Here is an 11,902-nt window from a genome sequence, read left to right as displayed (position 1 = left end):
GTTTAGATAAACACCATTTACAACGGACTTGCTTGCCACTTGCCGATGTATTGTCCTAATATTGTATTGGAAATACTGTCCTCCTCCCTCAAGTGAGAGGAGTAGCACAAACTATTAATTTCCAAAGATATGTTAGGTTAACATTTCTGGAATGCATTTGTATGTGTTGTTGGTAATGTAAGCATGGCAGAGCAAAGAAAACTGTATTAATAGAGTCACATTGTGTTGCCCAATGTGTTTCTGTGAGATCCCTTGAGAGCCTAATGCGGTTTCTGCTGATGTTTGCATCGGTTTAGGTTTAGGCCTAACTGTCAGTCATTCTATGAAAAAGTCCTGATTGGTGCTTTTTCACAAATGTCTTACTCATGTCTTAGCTTTGCAAGCATAAAGCTGCTTTGTATTGAACAGAGAAACTATGCAATGATGCTTAACTGCTATGCAAAAACTGAAAACGGCACATTCAAATACCTGCGTTTTCTCAGCACCTTCATGTTATCTGTAATAGATATAAATGTATGGCTGTTGGTCCTGCAATAGTCTCTATACCTGTTTTCAGAGCTATTTAATGATATGGGATACTTTTTATAAAAAAAATAATAATAAAAATTTCATCAAGAATTTTTGCTTTAGTCACGCCTCATTAATCTTTATGAATCTTTTTATTTTATTTTATGCAGCATGTAATCTGGTGTGCACCAAGTATGAATCCCTTATATTCATACTTAGGAGGTTTGTAGAAAAATGTAAGATAAGTGGAATTATTTATACGGCTTTGTGTTATATCTGTATCTACAGTACACTGAAAAACTGTTTCTCTATAATGGTCTATGTTGGTAAGGAATGGAAATATAAAAATAAAACACCACATCAATATGAAATACATTTATTTAAATCTATGTAAAAAATAAAATCATAAAGCACACATTACTTTTAAAAACAAACCAAAAGCCAGCCAGACACTTTAAAATGCTCAACAAAACCATGGAGCAGAACAATGAAGGCTAAAATAAAATATCTGACACATCAAAACTGATTTAACTTGGCAAATGAAGTGACAAGGACTGTCTATTGATTATTGGTTTAACGGTTATCGGAGGAGAAGTCATCTCTGCAATAGAGATCAGAAGTCATCCTTCTCCTGCTCAGGCACAAAACGGCTGATATTTATCCCAGGCTGAACTACAGCCTAGCACAAAATACAACCAAGGGAAAAATATATACTAAAAGTTTATTATCTTTAAAAACTGGAAATATTAATGACATTTTGATTGTGGAAAAAAAATGCATTGGCTTCAGCAAAAAATATCTTTATCTTGAAGATAGACAGATCCAAATTGCTCATCTTAACTTTACCACCAAAAGAAAAAAAGAACATTAGTAATTTTCACAGTTTGTTTAGATAAAGATTGAAGCATATTAAAGGGAATTAGAAAGCAGTGTTCAAAAGTCACTCAGGAAAATGTTTTGATGAATGAAGGGCCACTTCGTCTCTATACAAATGATTAGTGATAGTCCAAACATAATGAGAAAAAAAAACAAAATAAAATCATTTTACAATCAAAAGCATTTTTTTGAAATGTCCCCGTTCTGTCTGTAGGCATTAAGAAAGTCCTGAAACCTTTCCCAGAGTGTCTAACCCCAATTCACCATGTCAGAGACGGAGCTTCTGCTCCAGACACTCATACTTATTGTGGAATCTGCTTCAGGGGAGAAAAAAAAAAACTGGCAATCAAGGAGCGGGGGAAAATATTTTTTCAAGACTGTTCTGGAAGAAAAGGCAGAGGCTGCATCTCTCTTTTTTTCTTTCAAGTCTGTGTTTTAGTTGAGGAGTCCGGTGTTCTGCCTTAATAATTGTTTGGCCAATAACTGTAGAGAGGAACAGAATGATGGCCAGCTGGGCAACAGTTCTTCATTTCGTCAATCTAAAAAGAAGGAAACAATCATGTCATTCATCTCAAGTAACCCCTTCGAAGAGCTGCTAAACCAAAAAGTTGGTTTAGAATCACAGGACATAGAAGTCTAGCACTAAATGCACCAATGCTGAATCTCCAGCAAGTGGTGCTGTTTTTTAAAATGTTGCAGAAACATGCAAATAATGCCAATAAGATGAACGGGAATGCTCATTTGATAGCTTTCTCCAGGTCTCTCCACAGTTATTAAAGATCCACTGATATTAAATGGATCATGACATGAGAAATCAAATTTTCACTGATCTTTTTTTAACACATATGGTCTCCATAACATTAAAACATCCTGCGATATTCATCCTCTTAATTACAAAAAAATCGTTTAACCGTTTAACCAAGCAGTTATCATTCATTAAGTATTTTGTGCACCCCTAGCAGACGCCACTGATGGAAAAAACACAGGATGAAATCTTTACCACTGATCACAGATGAAAGGAGTTCTTAATAAAGCATGTACTGATTCCTAATGAACTTCTGATTGTCTACCTGGCTCAGAGCTGCTGCGGTGATGCAGTTTGTTACAGCAGAATGCAGTTTGACTTATTTTTCGCTCGCTTCTCCACCGGCGTCTTTCTGTTTATCTGCCTTACCAAGTCATAAAAGATCTGATATACACAAACAAAAACACAAAGGACTTTTATTAGAGGACTGTACATATGTGACCTCGTGCATGTGTGTTTTTTTTTCTTTTTTTAAACTGTGACTCACCTCATTGACGTTGATCTTTGATTTGGCAGAAGATTCTAGAAAGGCACAACTACTCCACTGACGAGCAAGATTTTGACCCTGCTCCTTCCCAACCACCCTCTCATCCTCTAAATCACACTTATTTCCAACCAAGATCATTGGCACCTATACAGCAGAGAGAGATATCAGATGAGTGCGTGTACTGTGTTTGCATCTGGCTTAAATGAGGAACCACACTCACTGACGGTTAAAAGAAACATGGTTTTGATTTTAGCTTGATTGATTTTTAAAAGATCAGTGTCTTATTTTGAGGCACAAAACACATCCTGTGCTCATGTAACCTGGATTCATATACACCGTACTGTCCAAATGGTTGGGGTCAATGCAATTAAAAAATAATAATAATTTATGATTTTATTTGGCAAGGATGCATTAAATTGTTCAGAAGCTGGAGTAAAGATGTGTATAATGCTACAAAAAAATTCAATTTAAGTTGGTCTTTGAAACAATGATCTATTCAAAGGATCTTGAAACAAAAATGTATCAGTTTCCACAATTAAGAAGCACAACACTTCAACACTGATGTAACAAGAAATGTTTATTGATCACCAACATATTACACTGATTTCTGAAGGACCATGTGACACTGAAGAGTGGAGAAAAGAAAAAAAATGTGGGTGCACTGGTAATGTAGTGTGGTGTGCCAAAGTGTGAACACAGCGTCTGCAAATTTCTTGGATGTCTTTAAGCTCGTCTCAGTAAAATTAAATTAAGTTTTGTGCTTTATTAGTTTTGCCTTTGCTGCTTAGAACTTGCTGGTTATACTTTACAAAATAAAAAACATATATTAATTGTTATTAAAAAAGAAAGATTTGTGGTTTGCAAAAGCTAGCACCACTAATAATACTGTTAATGAATTATTATTAAAAGTGACTCACATCCTCTGTGTCCTTTACTCTCAGAATCTGCTCTCGCAGGTCCTGCAGGTCATTGAAGGTGGACTGTGCTGTGATGGAGTAAACCAGAGCAAAACCTTGCCCGTTCTTCATGTACAGGTCCCTCATTGCTGTGAACTGCTCCTGTAGGCAAACAATCAATAATCGATTGAGTCCACGTGGAAGACTAATTAACTAAGTGGCAAGATGAGTTCATGCATCAAATTAAACTCACTGTGCCTGCAGTGTCCAGGATCTCTAGCATACACTGCTGCCCATCAACCTCAACTTGCTGAAAAAAAAAAAAAAAAACATAAAAAGAGGGGGTCAGTACTGCATTAGTGTATATTCCTATCTTGAATATTAATTCAGCTATACCAAAGTGGTTTACTTGCCTTTCTATACGAGTCTTCTATTGTGGGATCATATTTTTCAACAAATATTCCCTGTACAAACTGAACTGTCTGTAAAAGACCACAATCTCAATCAAACCACAACAAAGCCTGAATAAATACTAGAGAGAAAAACATTACATACACATTCAGATACTGTATACAATGGCCATTTATAATGCAGTAATGCTGAGACTTTAATAATTCTGAAGTTACCAGTGCAGACTTCCCCACGCCTCCGGAGCCCAGGACCACAAGCTTATATTCACGCATGGTGGGTCTCTCTGTTGAGGCCTGGAAGATTCAACCACAGCACATACACACACTTATCATTCATCAGTGCAAGGTTTGAAAGCTCTAAACAGGTTTTTGGTTTTCTTAGGACAAGGTTAATACACTCACGTTTCCAGTACCATTAATGATAACCATTATTATACCACTTTTTTATAAAGATTTTCATTGCTTACTAGGTATGAAGTCATACAGCACCCTGTTGCCTACATTATTTTACAATTTAGAAATTTTTTTTGTGTTGCTCTGAGGTCACCATGACCCAAAATTCTTTGTGTGCCAGCGTGACGGAGGCACAATAATCCTCCGGCCACTTCTAGCAACCGGTCAATCACATGACCAATGATTTCCAGATGTAACGCATCAAGACCCACCCTCACTCACACAATACTAAAGAAAAGTCAAACACAACTTCCATTTCATGCCAAGTTTAAATAGCATGCTTTAGTTATACATTTTGCATGGTAAAATTCATTGATAAATTGCTTATTTAAATGGATTTGATTTGAAGCACTGTCACTACAGCTATACACATTCCAAGCAAATGCTTTGCAGGGCTTTTTAAGATCATTCAGAGTGCACTTCAAATTCCAGTCTGATCAAGGATACAAATGCATCCTAATGACCAAACAAAAGCTTATCTACTGCATGCAGATGCTATGCTAATGCACCAGTTCATTCAGTCTTAAGCAACTGAATCTAGAAAAAGATGCTCAATTAAAACATTCTGAACACTGATGAAAGTTAAAGTCAGCTTTAAATGACAATTGTGAAAATTTTCTCTTCCAGTGTGATGAATATTAGATAAAGAATGGCTCCTAGACTTAATATGAAAATATGAGGCATTAGGCCTAGCTGATTTTGTCCACCAGGAATTGTTTGCTAGTTCCTAATGTAATTGCAGAGATCGCATGTGAGTGACACGTCACTGGAGGAGAGGAATGAGTGCACAATCCATGCAATAATTATTTATGAAAAACAAATATTCCCTCAATATCATCATGATTTCTTGGTGACTTTAAACTCCAGTCCCATATACATCAAAACCGTCCACTAGTCAACTACCTTCTCATCCTGTTCTATGGAATTACTGTAAACTTTCAAGAAACTTAGAAAAATATAAAATGAAACTGAATAAAATGTCTTTGAAACTGAGAAAATAAATGAATGAATAGCAGGCAAAATCTTTGTCTTTATTTTTAATACACTGCATGTTTTGCTAACCGTTTTCTCCTCTTTCTTTACTCGATAAATAAAATGATCAGCTTGATAGAAACAATTGGACAAAGAATATTATTTGTGAAATTAGATTTTAGGTCTGTTGTCTTGAAATCTGTTGACAACAAGCCACAATTGTAATTTTCATATTGTTTGAATTCTTCAGAGAATTAAGTGATCATTAATTGTGAGTGAAGTGAAAGTGTTAAAAGCATGAGCCCTGTCAGACTGGTCGTGGGGGAAGTGTTGCAACAATATATAGATATTCTCAATGTTACCCAGAAAACAGGATACAGGTTTAACACATTCGAAATACTTCTGCTTAACGTTACACTCTCAGACATGCAAAAGAAATCTAATGTATCTCTTGCTCTGGCTACTGTGTATAGACCACCAGGGCCGTATACAAAATTCCTAAAAGAATTTGCAGATTTCCTCCGAAACCTTTTGATTACAGTTGATAAAGGGCTAATTGTCGGAGATTTTAACATTCATGTTGATAATACAAATGATGCATTAGGACTTGTTGCATTTACTGACCTGATAAACTCTTTTGGAGTCAACCAAAATGTCACCGGGCCCACTCATCATTTTAATCATACAGTAGATTTAATTATATCGCATATCGCACTAACTATTGTTCCAGTCACCAAAGACAGATTCACAAATAACCTGCCTGATTTATCTCAGCTGCTATGTGAACCCAAAAATACACATGAACTGTCACAACTGCGGAAGTCGTGGGCTAGAGTTTAGAGGGTTTGACTCCTAACCCTAGGGTTGTGGGTTCGAGTCTCGGGCCGGCAATACCATGACTGTGGTGTCCTTGAGCAAGGCACCGAACCCCCAACTGCTCCCCGGGCGCTGCAGCATAAATCATGGTTTGTGTGTGTTCACTGCTGTGTGTTTGCACTTTGGATGGGTTAAATGCAGAGCACAAATTCTGAGTATGGGTCACCATACTTGGATGAATGTCACTTTCACTTCACTCACAATTAATGATCACTTAATTCTGAAAAATTCAAACAATATGAAAATTACAATTGTGGCTTGTTGTCAACAGATGTCAATACAACAGACCTAAAATCTAATTTCACAAATAATGTTCTTGCTGCTAATTGTTTCTTTATTTATTGAGTAAAGAAAGAGGAGAAAACGGTTAGCAAAAGATGCAGTGTATTAAAAATAAAGACAAAGATTTTGCCTGCTATTTATTCATTTATTTTCTCAGTTTCAAAGACATTTTATTCAGTTTCACTTTATATTTTTCTTAGTTTCTTGAAAGTTTACAGTAATTCCATAGAACAGGATGACAAGGTAGTTGACTAGTAGACGGTTTTGATGTATATGGGACTGGAGTTTAAAGTCACCAAGAAATCATGACGATATTAGGCAAGCTCCGATCACGATCGGGCGATCGTTAATGCGCATCTCTTCAGAAAAGCCGGTTTTCTAATCAGCGGTAAATTCCATCAGTTGCGTGATTTCACATAGAGCAGCTGTTGCTACACACAGCCGTTGTTAACTTCGAAGATGCGCAAATAAACGCTGAAAATGAACGTGGATTTGCACAGCTTCTCAGTTAACAATGGCCCTGTGTAGTAACAGCTGCTCTATGTGAAATCACGCAACTGATGGAATTTACCGCTGATTATAGAACCGGCTTTACTGACGAGATGCGCATTAACCATCGGCCAATCGTGATCAGAGCACCCCTAGATGATATTTAGGGAATATTTGTTTTTCATAAGTTATCATTGCCTGGATTGTGTACTCCCCAACGTTTCTTCAAATGACTGGCAACATGGGCAGTGGGCACTATTTTCTCTAATACGTTAGAACAGGGGTGCCCAACCCTGCTCCTGGCGATCGACTGTCCTGCAAAGTTTGGCTCCAACCCTAATCAAACACACCTGCCTTTAATTTTTAAGTGAGCCTGAAGACCTTAATTAGTTGCTTCAGGTGTGTTTGATTAGGATTGGAGCTAAACATTGCAGGAGAGTCAATCGCCAGGAGCAGGGTTGGGCACCCCTGCGTTAGAAGCTGTTGCCCCCATCAAACTGAAAAAGGTTAGAGAGAAACATACTGTGCCATGGTATAACAATAATACTCACTGTCAAGAAAGAAACTCATAGTCTTGAGTGCAAATGGAGAAAAATGAACTTGGAAGATTTTAGAATTGTGTGGAAAAACTGTATGTCTGTATGTCCAGCTATAGACCTATAGGCCTTAAAAACTGCCAGGGCCAAAACAATTCAAGGTTTTTATTTAGCACAGCGGCTAAATTAACAAAGAACCAGACACCATCTGATTTAAATATTCCATCAAAGTTTAATGGTAATGACTTTATGAATTTCTTCACTGAAAAAACAGATAACATTAGAAATGTAAGATCAAATGTAGATTCTACAGCGTCTAACAATTCAGTTTCATCCATCTCACCCAAAGATAAACTGCAGTGCTTTACAAATATAGGACAGGAAGAGCTAAATAAACTTATCACTGCATCTAAACCAACAACATGTTTATTAGATCCTGTACCCACTAAATTACTGAAAGAGTTGTTACCTGTAGCAGAAGAACCGCTTCTCAATATTATTAACTCGTCGTTATCTTTGAGTCACGTCCCAAAAACCTTTAAAGCTAGCGGTTATTAAGCCTCTTCTTAAGAAACCACAACTAGATCCTAGTGAACTGGCAAATTATAGGCCCATTTCAAATTTTCCATTTATGTCTAAAATTTTTGAAAAAGTTGCCTGCTCAACTGTGCTCCTTCCTGCAAAAAATTTCAGGTTTCAGGCCTCACCATAGCACAGAAACTACACTTGTTAAATTTACAAATGAGTTGCTTCTTGCATCAGATCAAGGCTGCATCTCACTGCTAGTTTTACTTGATCTTAGTGCTGCGTTCAACACCAATAGATCATGACATACTCATGGATCAATTACAAATCTATACAGGTATTCAAGGGCAGGCTCTAAGATGGTTTAGATCCTACCTGTCCGATTGCTACCATTTTGTTTATTTAAATGGGGAGTCATTTATCACCAGTAAAATATTTAAATGGGAAGTCATTTATAGCCAGTAAAATATGGAGTGCCACAAGGATCTGTCCTAGGACTTCTTCTATTTTCAATATACATGTTGCCCCTTGGTATAATATTATTAGAAAATATGGGATTAGTTTCCACTGTTATGCTGATGATACTCAACTATATATCTCAATGAGACCAGATGAAACTTCTAAATTACCTACAGTAAGCTAACAAAGTGTGTTAAAAATGTTAAAGTTTGGATGACCAATAATTTTCTCCTATTAAATTAGGATAGGACAGAGATATTACTTATTGGACCAAAAAAACAAAAAAAAAAACAAAAAAAAAACAGTACACTGAATCTAGTAGACTACAGTTTGGAACTAGACGGATGTACTGTTACTACCTCTATAGTCAAATTCTGGGTGTTATATTAGACAACAACTTGTCTTTTGAAAACCATATTTCCCAGAAATAAAAAAACAGCATTCTTCCATCTTAGAAACATTGACAAGCTACGAAACATGTTACCTGTTTCTGATGCAGAAAAGCTAGTTCATGCATTCATAACCTCTAGACTGGACTATTGTAATGCACTGCTAGGTGGTTGTCCTACATTTTCAATAAACAAGCTACAGGTAGTCAAAAAAGAAGCGGCTAGAGTCCATACCAGGTCAAGAAAATATGATCATATTACCCCAATTTTACAATTTCTACACTGGCTACCTATTAAGTTCCATATCAGTTACAAATTATTATTACTTACCTATAAGGCCCTAAATGGTTTAGCTCCTGTAAACCCAACTAGCCTTATACCATGCTACAATCCATCATGCTCCTTAAGGTCACAAAATGCTGGACTTTTGGTAGTTCCTAGGACAGCACAGTACACTAAAGGAGGTAGAGATTTTTGCATTTGGTTCCCAAACTCTGGAATAGCCTTCCTCATAATGTTTGGGGTTCAGACACACTCTCTCTGTTTAAATCTAGATTAAAAACACATCTCTTTTGCCAAGCATTCAGATAATGCATCTCATAATTTGTGACTGCAGTTGTATCTGATCAAATGCGCAATATTATTCTTTAGCTTGGGTTAAACTAATTAATTTTACTTTGTTAGAACAGCAGCTATGCTAATTATGTCTCTACTTGTTTCTCTGTTTTGCCACGGGATGTAACTTAAACAAGCTTCAGTCTGGATCCAGAACACTGGAGAATAGATGATGCAAACCCTGAATCAACATACAGAACTAAAAAATATTGCTACAAGTGTGATTGCATTATATAAAAGTTGCTTTGCAATGATTTATCATAAAAAGCACTATACAAATAAACTTGAATTGAAAGTTGAATCACTGTAGCGCCATTTTGGAGATTATGAGCTGAACGCAGGCAGAGTATGCTCCTCAGCCGCGCTTTTTGAACAGTTGAATTTAGTTTACGCAATGACCAATTCTTTTTTCTTAACTTTGATAATGGTGACATTTACATGTAAAGTACTTGTATTTATTTTTTGTTATCTGTCCTGACAGTGACTTTTTTATTTAAACTTCTTGTCAGTACTGAGCTCATGTGGGTAGGGAACTTTTTAATGTGTATGACTGACAATCAGCCACCAGCTGTAAGCATGTTACAACTTAGCCCAGAGAGAAAAAATTGTGAAACATACTTTCTTTTTTAGCGCTTCTTCAAACACCCCAGGTACAGCGCATCTGTGTGCTTCGTTCCATGTTGTGCATATCAAATGAAATCAGTAATAATAAATAAATTGCAATTCTGTTCTTTTTTTTTTTTTTTTAGGTATTTATTGATACTTACATCATATTCAAATAACAGTTTCTGAATGTTATTTAAATACAAAAATAGCCTATATAAAGGCTAATGTTCAATTCAAGTTTAAGCATTGCTTAATGGAAATGGAAAATTATTTTTACTTTTAGTTACATGAGGCAAAAGAAGTTACTATGAATGATAAATTGAAATTCACAATATTAAAGCAAGTTCTGCTCGTGTATTTGAATGATTCTACTGGATTATGTAGGGTAAAAAACAAACTATTAACTACGTCCTGCCTTATGAACAACAGTTGCAACCGAATAATGCATTGATTTAGTTACAAACTAGCTAGTGGTTACTTAGTCTCTAGAGTGAACTTAACGTTCCAATTTAAGTCAGAACTTACAAATGGCTCGTGCAACCCTACCCTAAAGCGTAAATGAAAACTCTGGAAGTGCATTTGTAAGTACAGATCAGTGAAAGAAAGAGGAGAAAACAGTTAGCAAAACATACAGGGTATTAAAAAAAAAGATTTTGCCTGTGATTTATTTTTCAGTTTCAAATAATTTTTTTTTCAGTTTCAATTTATATTTTCATAAGTTACATTCATTTTTATTGGCACAAAGGTAATTCCATACTGTCCTGTCCTCCTAAAATCTCATCTTGTTCAGTATGGTAAATAAGAAAATAGATTAATGGTAGTCATAGTAACACTTTCAGTGATTGTGATTAACTTTAATAAATTAAAGATACATTTCTAGAATATTAAAAATAAGGAAAAACCCTGCATCCAGGTCCAAATGACAGTATAAATGTCAATCACTATGAGCAATTTCACGAGTTTGCCATTTGTCCAGATCAGTGAATGATATGAATCTATTAGTCTTACAAATACAGATAAAACTTCAACAGGTGTATGTCTATAGACGGTTAAATAACATTAGTGTCCCAAAGAGTGTTAATCATAACATAACTAGGATGAATCTCTTTTACAGCTGCACGAAACATTCCTCCACACTAACAGCTGTAATGTCCTTTTGGTCACTGAACGAGTGAGACTTTATGCCAGTGTGCACACTCAGTAGTTAATTTGTGCAACAAAACGCAGTTTAAGTATAAATGCACAGAATTTAACCTATTAACCACCACATAGTAATCACATTTAACGCTCAACGGTCGAATATTTCACCGTTAAGGTGTTTGTTTTCGTCTGCTCACAGCAGAGACCGTGGCCTGTAAACGCACCGGTGTTTCGTGTGAACTCCTACGGGCAGCAGCGCTCCTGAGCGGGTTAATTCAGCTCAGTCACCCGGCCTGCGGCCCATTATCTCGCACTAGCAAGTTAGCATGTTCGTTACGCGAGGTTCCTTTGAGAGAACCAAACCAGGCACTCGCTTCTCGTACGCGAGCCTCTGAATTTAACCGTGAATGGACGTGCCGGGTCGCGGTGGTTCGGGATTTCGTTAACAGTTCACTCACCGTGTCCCGCCGCTCTGCCGCGTGCTCAGGCCCCGGCCGGTAACTCTCGCGGATGCAAACGTCAATTTCAGCGCGCGGAAGGCTGGCCTGCCTGACACTTTACAGTAATGAACGGGTTAAA

At 36.7% G+C, this 11,902-nt stretch overlaps 1 protein-coding gene across 1 annotated transcript; it reads right to left on the bottom strand.

Annotated features, from left to right (window-relative positions):
- Positions 1–867: 867 nt before the first annotated feature.
- LOC128018570 (ras-related protein Rap-1b) lies at positions 868–11,895 on the bottom strand. The gene is made up of 8 exons (XM_052604156.1): positions 11,782–11,895; positions 4,198–4,275; positions 3,981–4,053; positions 3,825–3,877; positions 3,593–3,733; positions 2,676–2,819; positions 2,454–2,572; positions 868–1,922 (listed from the first exon to the last, which is right to left on the bottom strand). Exons 2-7 carry the CDS (start codon positions 4,252–4,254, stop codon positions 2,486–2,488), a joined length of 555 nt encoding a protein of 184 aa, XP_052460116.1. The 5' UTR covers positions 4,255–4,275; positions 11,782–11,895; the 3' UTR covers positions 868–1,922; positions 2,454–2,485.
- Between the last annotated feature and the right edge of the window lie 7 nt (positions 11,896–11,902).

This window comes from Carassius gibelio, chromosome A8, assembly GCF_023724105.1.
Source record: "Carassius gibelio isolate Cgi1373 ecotype wild population from Czech Republic chromosome A8, carGib1.2-hapl.c, whole genome shotgun sequence".
Classification (NCBI taxonomy): domain Eukaryota; kingdom Metazoa; phylum Chordata; class Actinopteri; order Cypriniformes; family Cyprinidae; genus Carassius; species Carassius gibelio.
Note: the sequence above shows the minus strand (reverse complement) of the source record. Positions and strands in the feature narration are given on the sequence as shown.